Source organism: Polypterus senegalus, chromosome 1 (assembly GCF_016835505.1).
Source record: "Polypterus senegalus isolate Bchr_013 chromosome 1, ASM1683550v1, whole genome shotgun sequence".
In the NCBI taxonomy this organism is placed as follows: domain Eukaryota; kingdom Metazoa; phylum Chordata; class Cladistia; order Polypteriformes; family Polypteridae; genus Polypterus; species Polypterus senegalus.
Window position 1 is genome coordinate 204,462,337 of NC_053154.1, and position 19,046 is coordinate 204,481,382.

The window sequence follows — 19,046 nt, forward strand, 5'->3', positions numbered from 1 at the left end:
TATTTCGTGCATTCCTCTTAGCGTCTTCTGCGATTTTGCCCTGGATTGCTAACAATTTTGATTCAGGAACAAAAAAAAAGGTCATAGGTAGTGCGACTTGGGGAATACGGGCATGCAACGCAACAACCACACTGGTTTTGGTCCAAAAACTAAACTAAAACTAGACTCTTTGGTAACAAGTGTGTGATAACGTGTGCAGGTGCGCTGTCATGTTTCATAAAGCAATTTTGCGTACGACGTCGCTGCGGACGTTTTTTTCTTTCCACAGCCACCCCAGCAGTTTAGTGTAAAGTTGCTGATTGACTCCCTTGTCACCTGGAAACTTCTTATTAACAAGTCCGTTATTGTTAAAAAAAAAACGCAATCATCGTTGTCTTGATGTTCAATATGGTCTTGCGTACTTTTTCGACTTGTAGAAACCTGCGCGATTGTCGAATATTGTAAACGTCAGCAACACGCATCTCGATCAGCTTAGCGCAATGACACTTGCAGACTGTTTAAACAATTCTTTAGGCATGTGTTGACCTAGCGGCACAGTTCATGACTTCACCCTTCTTCCGTGGTATTGACCAATTTCGAGTATTTTGTCCCCCGCTCCATACATTTAGTCCAACTTTTCAAAAAATCAACCACAGAAAATCTCTACTTCAATTACATATTTTTTGCTTTTGAATTTGGGTGTTTTAATTGATCATCATGCACTGGTGACATGACGTGTATCACATTATAAATCATTGTGTCCTGCACAGTAGATCTGATTATTAGCACATCCGTTCAGCAGAAAAAAAAGAACATTGGCAAGGAGGTGCCTCAAATAAATATGTTTTGTAAGAAATGTGAATAAATTTGTACCCACTGGATTTGTTTAAAAGGAAAAACAATGCAGTAGAGTAATGATTAGCCAGTAGGTGATAGTTTTGTTACCACGTCTTAAGTTTAGTCCTGTAAGTGCCGTAATGTCTGTAGGTTTTTGTTCCAACAGTATTTTTTAATTACAAGCCGATCCTTGCTGGTGTCAGAACTTCTTTAACCATATGTAGTTAACGTATTGCTCGATCTTTAATTATTCCATGTCAGGTCATTCTTATACTGTAGATTTTTCCTTTCTAAGGATATCATAATTTGTGGAATGGAACACGGTAATATTTTTCAGTCCCTCGCTTCTTCTCATTTTCTTCCACACCCTTAAAAATACAGGTGCCAACGTGGTTATTTGAAGTAATGCTATAGGGGATCCATTTTGGTTCCTAACAGACCCATCCAAATGATGACTCCAGAAAAAAAAACCCTTCAGTGCAGGTGTTCATGCCAGCCCACCCACCTTCTCCTGGCCTTATTAAACAAGATGTTATTTTCCAGTTTCTACATTTTTTGTGTTGATCCACAAATTGCAAAATGTATTTGTTAAATGTTTAGGGGACTGTAACAAGTAATTATGTGTGTGACATTAATTACTGTGTTTTCTTTTTATGTTCTGGTGATTTAAGCCCATCCATCCATCCATTATCCACCTGCTATATCCTAACTACAGGGTCATGGGGGTCTGCTGGAGTCAATCCCAGCCAACACAGGGCGCAAGGCAGGAAACAATTTAGAATCGCCAATGCACCTAACCTGCATGTCTTTGGGCTGTGGGAGGAAACCGGAGTACCCGAAGGAATCCCACGTAGACACGGGGAAAACATGCAAACTCCACGCAGGAGGGACCCGGGAAGCGAACCCAGGTCTCCTAACTGCGAGGCATTTCTAAGTTGTTTACATGTAAATATACTAGCAGAAATTTCTAAATGGAAAATAAGAGAAAATGACTAATTTTAATTTTATAATTAAATATATATAATTTTATAATTTTTATAAATGACTAAACAATTTGATCATTTAGAAGTAAAACTGAACTATTTATTTGTGAAACTGCAGTTGGAATGATAACCCTCAGCCACAATGGTAAGCCAGAAGTGAATTAAAATCTCCCCGAAATAAACCTAACCGATCGGCGTTTTCGCCAAGTACTGTCAAAAGTAGCCACAAGGTGGCAGTCACATACCATGTTTTCAGACGGAAATCCCCTAGCACCGCTTATCGATCGATCAGTCGATCTGTTCATTATATCCGCTTCTCCCCGTTATTTTAGTGCAATGTTTCGCATTTCTCAGAAACCTGTAGGTACATTACGTTTTATTGTCTTAAGTAATCTTTTGCTTAGCGCACGACCATCCGAGCTCACATGTTGGGGGAACTGTTCGGTTGGATTCTGCAGTTCTTGGGTTTTGCTTATAGATTTTTCTTGCACACGTGATGTAACCCGCGTTGGGGTCGAGGGGCTGCAGTCTATCTGATAGCACTGGCCGCAAGGCAGAGAACAACCCAAGAGAGGGCTCTCCTGCCAAAAACGTATTGGGGGCAGCAATTACAGTTTCAATGTTTGTAAGGGGCAAAGTGTATCCCTCTGTCTCTCTTTCTCTCTTTACAAATAAAGTATATATGCTATATATACATATACATATATATATATATATATATATATATATATATATATATATATATATATATATATATATATATATAGAGAGAGAGAGAGAGAGAGAGAGAGAGAGAGAGAGAGAGAGAGAGAGAGAGAGAGAGAGAGAGAGAGAGAGAGGGTATAATATTAAATAAGTGATATTCTTTTTTTTAAGTTTTATTTATCTTGCTAGCAGAAAAATGCTTGTTGTAGGATGCAAATTAAATCGATTTCTCCTGTAGACGTATGCAATGCTTACCTAGATGGGAAGCCAGTGCCCTCCAGTTGTTGGTATATTCTTATTTTATATGTCCCTAATTATTTTTTTGTACAGCTACTCCCCCTTAAAATTAACAGTAGAACAGTGATAATCTTAGAATATTTTATTCTGTATTTTCTGTGCTTTTTAATAGCAGTTATCTTAACAAAATATGCTATATAAAATCGATTATGGCATGGACTTCTTTGACCTTTTTACATTTCATTGCTGCTTTAGCTTACTCCAAATAAGGAAATGAATTATTCAAAATCATCTGTAATTCCCCATAAAATTTTCTTTCTTTCAAAGTAAAATCAGCATTTCAAATTCAGTTTCTTTTTTTGGGTGCATCATGCAACTGTAACCAACCACCATTAAATATCCAAATAGCCCCAATAGCAACCATATCATTTTAAGTCTGTCTTCTAAACTAAATTTGTCAGAAGCATCCCATGAAATCTACTAATCTTTGTCTGATGGAGTTAAGAAATTTGGGTTTTGATAGCTTAGATTTTTATTATGACCAGTTCTATTACATTGCAGATTCTTTACAGCAGCCTGATGCTTTCCATGTGGCTCTTTCCTGCCTCGTGCCCATTGCTGGCCGTATAGGCCCTGCATCACAACTCTTAATTGAATGAAGTGGGGCTGACACTGTTATCTCATATTTATTTCAGTGCACACATTTTGAAAACAAATTAAATTCAGCTGCCAATGATTTAACTGTTTCATATTGGATCTAACCTTAAAAAAAAACAGGACAACCAACAGCAAAGACAATGTTCATCTTTTATTGTCTTTTAAAGTAAGAAGAAAGACAGGAAACAGACATGTCACTGGAGATGATCAGTGGCCTGTGAGCTACCGCCATATGACAGGTGCAACACTAAATACAGAGAAGAGAGCAGGACTGGACTGTGATGGAAAAACATGAGTCCTATAATGAAAAAAGTAGTGGAAAAGGGCATTAATTAAATAATGGAGACGATGTGAGGAGCAAGCAGGGTCTGTTTTATTAAAGAAAGAAAGATGAAATGGGAAAGTGTGGGCATCATGCTGAAGAAATGAACATTTTAATGTGGGTTATTATTGCAACTTACTTGCTCAAAATACTTAATAGCATGTAATAGTGTCATTTTTTTAAAAAGTGCCATAATGAATGAGCTTAATAAAAATAATGCAATTTCTGTGTGAAATCATGGAAAAACAACACAGTACATGAATATTTTAATGTGGATAATTATTGCATCTTTCTTCCTCAAAATATATAATAGTATGTATCATGTTTTATTAAACGTGTAGCAATAAATAAGCTTTGGACAAATGATATAATTGAAAAATTTCTATGTGAGGCATCACATAACATCATTTTACATTGCAGTCTCAAGTCTGTCTAAGCCAATTCAGTTTTACTGCAGCATCGTGTCCAAGCCACTATGATGGATGGATGGATGTCTTTCCATAATAATAATAATTAATTACATTTATATAGCACTTTTCTAACCTACTCAAAGTGCTTTATATAGGCAGTGTGGAGCCACTTCAGTTACAACAAATGTGTAGCATCCACCTAAATGATGTGACGGCAGCCATTCTTGTGCCAGTACTCTCACCACACATTAGCTATTAGGTGGTAAAGGAATGATAAATAGTTAGCCAGTAAAAGAAAGGGGACGATTAAGGCTCCAGAACAGACAAGACCATGGTGGTAATTTAGCTAGGACTTTGGGAAACACCCTACTCTTTTTTTGAAGGAGGCTCAGGGATCTTTTATGACCACAGAGTGTGAGGACCTCAAGTTTATGTCTCAGTGTCATTTTTATATCATAGTCTCCTTGTCACTGCACTTGGGCAATGGGATCCACACACAAACCACTGGCTAAGTGGCCTCACCAACATCTCTTATAGCAGCGGCCTAAGCTTGTCCTTGATGACCCCCTAAACACCCCCCGCCATCCCCCCCTATCCACCATACCCATTCACCTACTGGCTGGGCCTGAACATGCATAGCCTTATGTGGATTACCTAATCTGAAGTGCAGTTGGTATGACTTTGGTGGGGTACTAGAGATGAAGATGTTAAAAATCACAATATTGTATAGTGTTATTTTAACCAGAGAGGGGCAGTGAGAGGAATGATGAAAAGGTTAAGCACAAGAGAGAGCTGAACTAGGATAAAGATATAGTCAGAAAAGAACAGAGAATAGGCTTAAAAGGGCATTAGTGTCATGTGTACAGATTACAGTGAAATTCTTAGTTGCATGTGCTAAACAACATGCAACATGTTGCCACTCTGTAGCACCATGATTAATGAATACAACTACTTTACCAAGAAACTTTCTTTTCTAAATCCAATTTTTCTATTACAAAGCTGTGGAGAGCCCAAACCCATGTCACTGACATTGGCAAGAACGGTCTCTAGTTCAGACACTAGTCTATCACAATGCTCATTCTGAGTAGTCCATTAACCTGATTTTCACCTGTTTGGGACATGACAGGAATTTTGTATCACTCCCAAGTAAAGATATGCGGATACAGGAGAAAATCATTCAAACTCCACACAGACAGCAAACAGTCTCAGACCCCCTTGTCACACGTGCGGCCTTGTATCAGACCCCCATGTCACATGTTGGGAGGCAGCAGCACTATCTACAATGTTATGTTGGTCCTGGAGAAGAACCCGAAGTCAATATATTATAGAGTACTTTTCACTGGTGATGGGTTAGGGGTAGGGAAAGGGATATGGCCATCAATGGCAAGCTCTGGCATATTTCATTCCAAAAATAGCATCTTATTTAAAGAGATATACACCCTCTCCTTCTAAGTGAATAAAAACACTTTAAAACCCCACTAAAATTGTCCTAAACATGTTCCCTGCTCAATATTTAAATATTCCTATCAAATCCCGTCATTTTGACAGTAAAAATACTGACTGAAATAGAGGGTTCAAGTAAGACGCCCCCTACTGGTCAAATTTATAACTGCTTTAAAATTGGAATAAATAATGAATGAAAATACTTTTAAAATTTGGGTCATCAAGTGTTCAAAAATAATTTAAATCAGGCACTAAAAAATATTTAAAAAGTAAATAAATAATGTGCCCTGAGTCAATTTTTTTAACATCAGGGTAATATCTATTTCTTAAGATAAGGGCTTTTCTATGAGATTAGGATTGAAGGAAAGGCAAAATCTTTAATATCTAAAAACAAGGGTTGACATCCTATTTTAACATCAGGGCCCTTTGGTGAGATTACAGCTTAACCTCAGGGCCCAGTTTTACGAATATTAAGATTAGAGGTAGAGGTGAGGGCAGGGCATATAATTTCGTAAAGAAAAGAGGGGTTCACATTTTTAATATCAGGGCCCTGGGTTCAGGATGAGACTGGAGGGCCTTCACAGCTTTACAATCACACAGCATTTACACACACATTCCTACTCAGTTTAGGGTCTGTCCCAACAGCATCGGGTACAAGGCATGAACCAGCCCTACATAAGCCCCAAGCACCCACTCATGCACACACCAACACTTAAACTGGGCCAATTTATAGTCTCTTAATACAGCATGCATGTCTTTGGGATGTGGGAGAAGTAGTGATGTGGAAATGGGGAGAATATAGAAACTCCACATGGATAACAGTTCAAACCCAAAATGATGGATTCATGAGGCCAATCATTGCGCCATGTTCCACCCAATTACTAAATAGCATCAGATTTCTCAAGTAAAGAATAGCAGGATTGTTTTTAGAAAAAGAATTAAAACAAATTTAGTAAATGTAATGTAAAGCATTCAAATAAAAAGTTGTAGGTAGTTAAGACTAAATAAAATTAAAAATGAAGAAAGCACCCATTTGAGTGTGGGTACGTACTCTGAGTTGGCCCACCACTCTGCCCAAAGTTGTTTTTTTGCTAGAATTGACTTCAGAACCTTTGCCTCTGAGTGGGATTAAATGAGCCTGAGAGTGGGGTATATTTCTAATGCTTAAAGGTGGCACAAAAGAGGGCTTGAATGTGGCTGGCATAAAAAATGGCTAATACATCTAATTTGTTAACTGTATACTTTACTCCTCTGTTAATGTTTAATAAAAAATATTAAAAAAGTAAATACTCCTTTCAGTTGAGAACTATTTGTATGTGACTTTAACAGTTTAATATCTCTATGACTGAACAGAAATGAGTTCATATGACTGGAAAATGAAAAGGAAAGAGAGTTAACAGGATAGAGAGCAGAGAAGGGCATTAGAGGGAGAGCGAGTGAGATAAGCCACACCCGTTATTTGTGAAAGAAACACATTTGCTAAATCAGAACCCAATCAGTGATAGTTGAGAAGCATGAGGCACAGTCTACCTAAAATTGCAGGAATCTTTCACACCCAGTTCCACTTTTATAGCTGCTGCAAAAGCGAAAGAAGACAGAAGAAATAAAAACAAAAAATATGAGCTGAGTCACAGCTTTTTGAAGAGGCAGCTGATGAAGCGACAGAGGCTATGGAGCAGTTTGCAATTGCTTGGATTTCATCGTATCCGAGCCTGCATTTAAAACAGACGGAAACTTTCGCCTGCACTTTATGTTTTTGTAGCAGCCCACTGAGACTCATGGAGTCTGCTTGTTTCTTCTTTTGGATTGGACTTGAAAGCTCTATGTGTCAGGACTGTGTTATTTGTATTAGATAAGCTACTGAAGCGTGAGGATCATTATTGTTTCACCAGCCAAGCAAACATCCAAGAAACAAAATTATTTAAGTGCTTTATGTGCCTGTAGCAGAAGACCAACTAAATATGATCAGTGAATTAATTTTGTGTTCTTTTCTTTTTTTTCTAGAGACAAGCCAAAAAGTAGCCAAAATGTGGTAGCAATCCGCATTATTAACTTTTAAAGGACTGCACTCTTTCCCATCTGACAAGGAAGCAAAACAACTGGTCATTCTTTCCTGATTTTAATTGCCATTGCTTGGCCTTGATGAAATGACTGCCAAATCACATCCTAGTTATGTTTTTTTCTTCTGATGTCCATTTGCTATTTAACTGGATATGTGCCTTAAGAAAATGGATGGATAATGCAACTGATAGCAGCCATACTAAATATTGTGCAGTCAAGGTTAGGGTTGTTTCATTTATTTATTTATTTTTTGCAGAATATAATGGGCTAGTGCATAGCACATATATGATGAGCCAATGAGAGTTGTGTTAGTCAGTGTAAACAGCTGTTACATTTAAGATAAAAGCTATAAAATGCAAGTGCTTCTATTATTAAACAAACACTGCAATGTTAAGTTTACACAGCCTATCTCTTTATTCCATTACTGTTAGATTATAACGTTAGTCCAGATATGAGTCAGGTCAACGGCTGTTGGAATTTGTTCTACAGTGCTTTTAATTTGTTTTAAAACCTAATTTCTGCAGATTTAAATTATAACACATAACTTTCCTGGATGTGCAGTTCATGATCAGCTGGCATGTTCCTGCAGCATCAGACGCAAGGCAGAAATCATTCCTGGACAGGATGGCAGTCCATTATAGGGCCAGTCTGATGGTCGACTAGCCTCCCCTGTTCATCTATGAGAGTCTGGGAGAAAAACCCACGACAAACACAGGAAGTCCATGAAAATACCACATGGATTGTAATCAGGCATGGGATTCAAACCTAGGATAATGAAAGCAGCAGGACTCTATGCCACTGTGTTGTATTAAATGTTACATTAGTTTTTAATTCATTCTTGTTGTATTACAATTTTATTTCTTTATATATTAATATATTATCTGATGGTTATTAGCTCTTTTCCTAATGAAGATGGCCTAAGATACAACATTTTTTAATCATTCATAAACAGCAGATCGTTTCCATATGAAGTCAAAGCTTTTACATACTTCCATTTTTCAACCAACTCCTTCTGTTTTAAAGTCTTGGCAAAGCCTCATGCATGGCAAGAACCAGCTCTGCCAAATTGTACTCTTAGATCCTCCCATGTAGAGGACATCATCTGAACTTTAACGTCTTTAGGAGGTAAGAAATCACACAGACCCAAAGAAAGAAGCCATAAATTGCACACATTCGGGCCAGTGCCTGATCTTAGCCTCCTGGAACTGTGACGTGGTGGTACTAAACATAGTGGCACCCAGTGGTCAGCATTCTTAATCATAAAGGGATTCCTTGGTAGTTTGAATACTCTTTCTGGCATGATGCGGGCAGCTTTATTTGACACATTGCTTCAGCTAATGTTGCTGTACAGTTCTGTTGGGAAATTGAGTGCTGCTACTTGTAGTGGGGTAGCCAAGAACATCACCCTGGCTATTGTCCTGCCACGCTACAACACTGCCTATCCATGGGCTTGGCCACGAGTTGGACCTGCTATTGATCTTGCCATCAAAAGGATAAACCACGACCCAAACCTGCTGCCAGGGTACAGCTTGTGCTATGTGTTTGAAAGTAGTGAAGATGACTCAGGCTACTGCTCCGATTCTATAGCTCCTTTGGTGGCCATTGATCTAAAGTTTACCCACAATCCTTCTGCGTTCATTGGACCAGGCTGTCACTACACATGTGCTCCCGTTGGACGGTTCACATCTCACTGGAAGGTTCCCATGATTACAGCTGGTGCCTCAGCCTACGGCTTTCAAGAACAGAAAACCACATACTCTTTCCTGACGAGGACCGGCCCAACTGCGAAGAAACTGGGAGAGTTTGCTGTTCACGTACACAGATTCTTTAGCTGGACTAAACAAGCACTAATGATTTATGATGACAAGAAAAGTGATAACAGACACTGCTACTTTACCACAGAGGGGCTTTTCTATGAGCTTCAAAAGGACAACATCACTCTCATACACTTACCGTTCCAGGAGAATGCTGAGGATCTGGATTACCAGCAGCTTGTCCAGATGATAAGGATGACAGGCAGAAGTAAGTACAGAGGCAGTTCTTAGAGCTGGTTAATAAGTGTGGTCATTTACAACTGCAGAACTAATTTGATTAATAGGCATTGTCTTGACAAGAGTGAAGTAAATAAAAATCTGTATGATGAAGTGTGTATTAGATATCCTGTAAAGAAATATGTCTGCTATGCCTTTTACTTGCCCAATGTTTTAAGGTCAGCCATCTCACAAGAGGTACATTGTCATGCTACAGGAACTGCGGACTGTGGATGTTCGTAGCTATTAACATATAAACTGAATATATCTGTATTTCCATTATTCTTAAAAACAAGTGACAGTGCTCGTGGCTTTGACCTCCATCCATCTGTTTTCTAACCCATTTATTCATTTTAAGATCTCACTAGACTGCTGCCTATTCTATTAGCACTGAACTCAAGTTGAGAACCAATCCGGATGGGGTGCCCGGCCATCACAGAATATGATTACATGCTCCCCATACTCGGTCACTTTGGTGTTAAGGAGAGTTCAGAGAGTAGGGCTGGACAAATGGCAGTCTCAGCTATGCCTAGGGGATACTGTTGTTCTTTTTCTTTCTTTCTTTTTATTTCTTGTTGTATGAATAATATAAGTTGAATTATTAGTGTATAATAATTATACAATTATCAGTGTCGTAACCACAATAATGCTTTGGCACATTGAAATGGGTGGGAAAAAACAACAAAGCAACGCACAGCAAATTTCTATCTATTTAAATGTTGTTAGAAACTGAATGATAGCGCACTGCTTTTTAATGGCAAACACTGAAAAGGGGAAATCAAGTTTAAATTGCAATGATAGCTGAAGAGGTGAAATTTTGTTTTAAAAAATCGTTTTCTTTTTCTTTCAAAAAGAACACTTCTAATGGGGCTGCCATTATATGTATCCATATACTGTATGGCAGTTTGTGCTGGCTTTCGCTCTGTACTCTCATCTAATGTGCACTATGTCACATATTTCAAAGAAGTGCACATTAGATGAGTGTGCTGTACACAGCCAGATGTGCAGAAGTGTGCTGTACAGGCAGAAATCACCAATGTTAAATTAATAACTGAGGTGTATAAATGGACAACGTTCAAGGTAATCTTTAGCATTAATAGATTTAATATACCTTTGCCAAATTTGTTATGTACAGCAAACTGTCAACATGATCAACTTGTTTTGTATCCTGCCCCTAATGTTGCTTGGGTATACTCTGGCCTCCCCGTGACCCTAAATTGTATTACATGGGTTCAAAAATGAATGGATTCTATCCATTTTTAAAATGTACTCAATCCAGTTTTACAACCCGACCTGGAATAAGGTGTCAGTTTATTGCAGAGCACAAAAAGCCAATTTAAGATTACATCCTCACATTCCCAAACCCACTTAATCCAATTTGGAGTTGGAAGGATTCAAACCTTATCATGGGAGTGTTTGCCACCAAGCAGGAATCATCTGTGGATGGGATGTCAATCATTGGCAGGGCCCACTTACAGTCAAGCAGGGCTAATTTAGAACTACCACAGGTCCTAGGGTGCAATCGATATACCCTGAGAAAAAGGCATGCAGACAAGATGAGCATCTCATGCTTACAAAATACACGCAACGATAATGAACAAGACATGATTCCATTTCAGGGCATATATATATTTACACTGTACAATTTATATGTGAATAAACTATGGTGTGCTCAAATATATGCTGTGTGAGAAAAAATGTAGTTTAATGGTTTGGTGGTGCAGTGGTTAGTATTGCTGCCACATAGACATAGCATCATACCTGTTTGTTGTTCGTGTGAAATTTGTATTTACTCCTTGTTTTTGGTGGGTTTTCCTCAAGTTTCTTATTTTCCTTGCACATCCCCTAAGTTGTCCTAGTTATATTAATTGGCGAGTCTAAGTTGTCCCTGTGTGGTTGTGGGTGTGGGTTGTAAACAGGAGTAGAATCTGTGATGAACTGGCAGCCTCTCCAGTTCGGTGCTTCATAGATAGACTCCAGATCCCTGTGACGATGGATTGGATTGAAGGATCTGTAAATTTTATGTTGCACAGAACATAACATGATATTAAATAAATATAGGTAATATTAATTTTATTTTCATTTATATGTACATATATATGTTGTAAAAAGGAAACACAACACAATGAAAGAGTTGGTGAACCACCTTGCTGACACCATGTAAATAGAAAGAATGCACAAAAAATGCAAACACCCAATAATTTGTGGAGACATTTTTCCAGACGCAAGTTCAGAACAGAACTGAGAGCAAGATGGCTGGTTCCTGAGTTATATAATCATTCAGAAGGAAGGGATGGGACCAGGATGGCACACAATGGAAGTGACATCAGTGGTGGAGGGCTGTCAGTCTTCTGTTCTGCAGGGGGAGGAAAAGAGATGGCATTAGACCACAGCGCCAGCCCCTGGTTCAGTGGATAATTACCATCGCCAGAGCCTTGTGCACGTGCGTGACTCTCTCTCTCTCTCTCTCTCTCTCTCTCTCTTTCTCTCTCTCTCTCTCTATATATATATATATATATATATATATATATATATATGTGTGTGTAGTATATTATCCATCCATCCATTATCCTACCCACTATATCCTAACTACAGGGTCACAGGGGTCTGCTGGAGCCAATCCCAGCCAACACAGGCAGGAAACAAACCTGGGGTAGGACATCAGCCCACCGCAAGACGCACACACACACACACCCACACACCAAGCACACACTAGGGACAATTTAGGATCGCCAATGCACCTAACCTGCATGTCTTTGGACTGTGGGAGGAAACCGGAGTACCCGAAGGAAACCCACGCAGGCACAGGGAGAACATGCAAACTCCATGCAGAGAGGACCCAGGAAGCAAACCCAAGTCTCCTAACTGTGAGGCAGTAGCACAACCCACTGCGCCACCGTGCCACCCTGTATTGTATATTATATATGCTATATTTATACCTACTATATATATATATATATATATATCCTTATATATACTATATTTTTATATATAATGTAGTGTATATATAAATGTGTAAATAATGAAAAGTGGTGTAATAGATAGTGTTGCTACTACCTCACAGCTCTTTTTTGCAGGCCCAATCTGAGTATAGTCTGCACATTCTGCCCAGTCTTTGAGGCCTCATAAGATGAAAATTATATCCATACACATATTTACACACACACACACACAAACACACGCACACAAACATACACGCGCACACATATACTATACTGCTGTCTGTTTCTCTCTCTCTCTTTTTCTTTTCTTCTTCTTTTTACAGTATATCTATCTATCTATCTATCTATCTATCTATCTATCTATCTATCTATCTATCTATCTATCTATCTATCTATCTATCTATCTATCTATCTATCTATCTATCTATCTATCTACAGTATATATATATACATATATATATATATACACACACACTATATGTATGATGTGTTTCTTCTGTCTATAAGAATATGCGTAGATGCGAGTGGGTGTAAAGTAATAACAAAAAAAAAAAAAAATAATAAAGCCACTTGTCTAATTTTCAGTCGTAAAATTGATATGTTATCTGAAGATTGCAGTTCCTGTGTTGCAATCCAGCAATCAAGAAGTTAATTCTGTGGGGGTTTCTAATAAGTGAATCAATGTCATTTGGCAGTCAGCAAAAAGACAGAACTGTAGAATCCTTTGCTTGGCGTTTCTGTGTGAGAAGCACAGCTTATTGACTCCCAGACACATTAATGTCATTCTGTTGTGTTTGTCTTGATGCTCTGTGCTGCAAGAAAGGCAGGAAGCTAAAAGCCAGTGAGTATTGGTTGATCATTGCTTCTCCACATAGCTCTGCCAGTTGAGTGAGAGAGGGAGAGAGAGAGAGAGAGAGAGAGAGAGAGAGAGAGAGAGAGAGAGGGAGAGGGGGAGAGCAAGAGAGGAGTGAGGGAGGGAGGGAGGGAGGGAGGGAGGCAGAAAGAAAGGATATTCTAGGCAGTATCTCCACATTCACACGCAACCAGTAGCAGTTTTGAAACAGACAGATTTCAAATATCAGAACATAGCAGGGCTCAGGAAATACTGGAAAATGCTGGTATTTTAGAAGGTAGAAAGAAACAGCACATGCTGCTTATCAAAGATAAATGGAAACTAGAGCTGCAATGTCAGTAGAGCAGCTGAAAGGAGTTTTCAGTGTTCTTGGGAAATGAGGAGGAAAGAAGGCATTTTAAGGAGTGCTTAACTCTTCTTAAATAAACCAAGGGGCTTTTCTCTTGGAAACAATTTTGTGTTTTTGATTGTTTCATCACTGGCTATTTCGGACAACAGCTTTGGAATTCTAAGAGACAGAAGTAAGAGAGATTGCTCATTTTTCTTCCTGTAAATATGAACAATTTGAAAGAATTTGTCTTTAACTGAAGATTTCTTTCGCAAGGTGGACTCTTGGGTGTTTTTTTTTTTGGAAATTGTCTTTCTTTTGTGGAGCAGAAACAACAATGCAGGCAGGCATAGCTTTCCTGTTACCGAAAAGGGGGGAGGGTGGAAAGGAAGGAAAAAATGAATTAAAGAAAGGAAAAGAAGAAGAGATCTGGCGACAGTAAGTCGTAAAAGGAAGCAGAAGAAGGGTTTGGTGGAAGCACTTGCAGGGTGCTTTTACTTGGGAGTTCAGAAGTGCTGCACCTCAGCAAGAAGTGAAGGTGTGGATATTTGGATTTGAACGCTGGAGGTTGGTAGGCAACATTAGCACAGCGACAAAAGTAACACTTTTTACTTCTGTTTTCCATTTCATTATTTCTCTGCTAGTGAAAGGGACTCGGTTTCAACTTCTAATGCATGTTTTCTTTGATGTCTAGAGAAATCATTGAGGCTAAGCATTGAGGAATTTGTGACTAAATGAAAATGCTTTGAATAAGAAATCTGATTGTAGACACAAATTGATATGGATAACAAAGCTCTTGTTTAATCTTGTTTGCAGTGTACTTTGGATGACAAATGCACTAAACTAGTCCTGCTCTCAATAATTAGCTTAATTTCTAGTATTTCGATGTGAACTTTTCTCTGTCAATACAATGCTGAAAAATATAATTAACATTCTCTGACTGGGGGCTGCACAATTCTTACTTTCCACTGTGGAGTTTGCCTAAGCACCCACAAAATGGACATAGTGCTTAATTATTTTTGTGCTGTAAAACTTTGGAACTTGCATTAAATGGTTTTCCTGATGGTTACCCATTGATGCAACTCATAACTTTACCTTTAATTGTACAACAAATTGCAAAATAAAAAAAATGATGAAGCTGCTTGTGTCTCGCTAGCTGGGTAATAAATAAAGAGCCAGCTTTAATAGATGACACTGTGCAGACACTAAACTCTGTCCATTATCTTGCTAGGCTAAAGCACTGCTCTGAGCTGTTTTAGTTATTTCATTTGCTAAAATCGATGCATGTCACGATAAGGAAGGTTTCGTCCCTAGAATATTAACTTTTTTTATATTTTTAACAAGTTTAAAGCTGTGAATTATTAAACTAAAAAAACAAATTTTACCACAATTTACCCCAAATGTGAATCCTTTCAGTGCATGTTTCACAAGAGTTAACTGTAAGATCCCTAATTACTGCTTTTAGGACAATTTTCCTAGAGTTTTTACTCTCTTAGTAAAGAAAGTCCACTATCTTGCACAGGTAAAAATGGAAATCAAAAAAGAGCAGTAAAGTCATTGCTGCCTAGCTTCTAAAATGCTGTGAGGGGCTGCTATTAAGGCTACTGTGTTACCTTTCACACTGGCTGTTTTAGCAGTATAATATTTTGCAAATAAAATAAAATATATATATATAATGTGCTTTCGTAAATAACTGACCTTACAGATTAGTGTTCTTATCAGCCTCTCAGTATAAGCAGATGGCATTCAAAATGGAATAATAAAAGAGTATTAACTGAAGTCGACATCTTTTGTGTTTATTTACTGAAATGAGTACAGGATGGTAATGCCAAGGACAGGCCTGTTTATTTAAAGAGAAGAGCAAGGAAGGAATATATGCTTGGAGATTACAAGGAAGGAAGGAAATAAGGAGGGAGCTCATCTTTTTTTAACCCTTTCTTGTCTTTTCTGTTCTATACCTTTCGGCTCTTTTGGACTGGAACACAGTACTGGTGTCTAAATGGTAAGGCACATCGAAGGGATACTGTTGGATCTCACTGATGTCAATGAGTGCCCTCAACCCATTTCTTCAGTAACAAGCAAGATTTAAAAAGCCAGCAATGTTGTGCAGCAGCAAGGTTATTATTGTGGAACGATACTGTCTTTAAGTATAAGCACTGAGATTTTCAAAGCCCACAATGCCATTGGATAGATTTTATATCGGACCGCTGCTTCTTTTGCTCATTAGTAGCTTTCCCAGAACTGTGCAGACTAAGAACTTGACACTGGCCGTGGTCCTTCCACGTTACAACACGGCCTATCCATGGGCTTGGCCACGTGTTGGGCCTGCAATTGATCTTGCCTTTGAAAAGATAAACCAGGACCCAAACCTCCTGCGGGGGTACATTCTGCACTATGTGTTTGAAAGCAGCGAAGATGACACAGGCAATTGCTCTGATTCCATAGCACCCCTGGTGGCTGTTGATCTAAAGTTTGCCCATAATCCTTCTGCTTTCATTGGTCCTGGCTGTGACTACACATCTGCTCCAGTTGCGCGATTCACCTCTCATTGGAAGGTCCCCTTAATCACGGCTGCTGCTTCAGCCAATGGGTTTTATCAACAGAAGACTACCTACTCTTTCATGACGAGGACTGGCCCAACACAGAATAAACTGGGCGAGTTTCTGATTCACTTACATCAGTTTTTTAACTGGAACCGCCATGCACTCCTTGTTTATGTTGATGAGAAAATAGATGACAGGCCTTGCTATTTTGTCGCTGAAGGAGTCTACGAACAACTGAAAACCGTGAACATTTCTGTCTTGGACACTGTGTTCCAGGAGAAGGAAGGCAACGTGGATTTTCATCACCTTCTTCAGCAGATAAAGTCGAAAGGAAGGAGTGAGTAAAATTTATAATGTTTTTTCTGTAATATATATTATTTCCTTGCTTCATGGTGGTAAACTGGTTAGGGCTACTGACTCTCAGTTATAGAGTCAGTACAGAGTTGGCACATTTTCTCTGGATTCTTAGGTCTCCTGTCACCACCTAAAGTCATCCGTGTTAGAATGACACTCTACTGTACGTTGGCTTGGTGAGAATTAGTGAGTGTGCACATGAGTATGTCCTGTGACGGAGCCCATTTTTTAGCTGTACATGCCTGTTATTGTCATGTCCACAGAATGCAGAGCAATTCTTTCTTGTACACTATAGTGTTGATTCCTGTCTTGCACCCTGTGCTTCTCCTATAAGTGTCTGGTCTAGTGTGAGGCTATATCAGAATAAGTTAGTCAGTCAGTCAGTCATTCTCCAACCCGCTATATCCTAACACAGGGTCACAGGGGTCTGCTGGAGCCAATCCCAGCCAGCACAAGGCAAAAGGCAGGTACAAACCCCGGGCAGGGTGCCAGCCCACCGCAAATATCAGAATAAGTGCATTCCGAAAATGAATGGATGAAACATTATTACTCTGTTAATAGAACTGGTCTCTGATACCAGCACAGTGTTTCACATCACAATTATAAATAATCAGCTACACAGAGCTACTCAGCTTCCATGCTTGAGGTCACCGTTCTGCCCAGTGACACTCTCGTGTTTTTCTAAATTGAGTTCAATCTTTAGTTAACATAATTGTGCATTTCTGTAAAGTACAAATTTAAGAATGCTTTTATATTAATAAATTGCAAGCAGTACTGGCAGGAGCATATTTAACTACGGAAGACAGACAAAATTCTGGTCAGTTTTTATCTTCACACTTTGAAAAAACACACAAAAGCCATTTTGATGACAGCCCTGCATTCAGTTCTTTCATCTCCTGATGATCTTGCCCTGGGATTATTAGGGATTGCCTGCTGGGTCACCAAGGTCCTGATGTATTAGAGAATGTGCAGTGGATAGCTATAAGGCAAAACCAGGTGAGCTTGTACAAAAGTGCCCAAATGGCAGAGTCTTTCTAAACTCTAAAGACAGCAGCTTTAAAAAATGACACTCACAAAGGGTCTGGTACAAGGGCAGGTATAATGCCAAGCTCTTTAGTTTAATCTGCTGTGTTGGCACAAAGTAGGTGGCAAAGCCAAAGTGACCATAGTGCCAACAAATAAGCAGAGGAGAGATAACTAAAATATATGAAGATATCAATCTACTGACTTTGTAAATCTAACCTGCATACCTAATCTTACCTTTAACTGGTCAAATCACTAAAAAACAAAATGGGCAGGTTTGCTTTGCTTTAGTATAATATATGATGTTCCACCTGATGTTACTGAATAATTTAGAGAGGCCATAAAAAGCTATGATTCTTTTCTAAAACAAAAATCTGCATGTTTGTACCAGTATATACAATATGTATCCATATATCATTCCACATCCACAAAGACATTCAAGTTAGGGTAAATGGAAATCTAGATTTGCCCCGTATGGGTATGTGAAAAAGTGGTCATTGTGATGGGCTGAATAAAATGGGTTTCATACTATATTGTGTATATACTTTGTCATATGATCAGCCATAAATGTGTTGTGAATGTGGTATGCTTCTTCTTTAGCTTAGCAAGTTAAGTTGGTTTATTGTCCCCTCGAGATGTGGTTTAATGCTAGATGTGAGACGACTAACATGGTATAACAGTTTTTTACATGGTTTAAATGCCAGCTAAGCAGTGTCATTACACGAACTAGCTGGCAATGTGGCTAAGTGACAGAGGTGTTGGATTGTAAGCCTTAGGTATGCCAGTTCAGTCTCCGTTAATATGTCAGTGTATGACTGTAGGTCTTGTCTTTAGCCCGTCTGCATTCTGATTGGAAAGAACAAGCTTATAACCACTTACTGTATATTACAGCAATACTCTTGCAAAGTACATTTGCATGTTTGCTATATAAAGGCACTATATAAATAAAGAGTAATTATAATCAACCTGGTAATTTAAGATGGATCAAAGACTATTAAATGGCTTTTATGAATAAGACATCAGGCTTGTGGTCCAAAATTTCTCTTTTCCTTCCATGGTGCTCTATTTAATTGCTGGACTATGCAATGCTGCACCCTTATCTAGGCCATTCCCTCCCACCCTTCATATACAAACAACCCAGGGACTTATTACTTTACATGATGATTTACAGTTTCTTCCAATTCCAGATTTCATATTTCCCTGTTTCTGTCCTCCAGTGTTTTGGATTCCAGTTTCTTTTCTTTTGGCCATGCCTGTTATCTAACTATTTGGCTCTTGTTTGTTATCTTTGATTTTGTTGTTCTGTTTGTGTCCTGACAATGTTCTCACCAGACACAGG

General features: G+C 38.7%; 1 protein-coding gene across 7 annotated transcripts in view; it reads left to right on the forward strand.

The window, feature by feature from the left end:
* Positions 1-7,117: 7,117 nt before the first annotated feature.
* The window catches only part of LOC120538223 (atrial natriuretic peptide receptor 1-like), a 369,768-nt gene continuing 357,839 nt past the window's right edge, over positions 7,118-19,046 (forward strand). For 2 of the 7 annotated variants that reach the window (XM_039767680.1, XM_039767685.1), the window contains exon 1: positions 7,118-9,656. In XM_039767680.1, the coding sequence (XP_039623614.1) occupies positions 8,933-9,656 (724 nt within the window). In that variant the 5' untranslated portion in view covers positions 7,118-8,932. Of the gene's footprint in view, positions 9,657-13,623; positions 16,668-19,046 lie in introns of those variants that run through there. The other 5 variants (XM_039767690.1, XM_039767718.1, XM_039767703.1 and 2 more) reach the window with 4 other exon arrangements.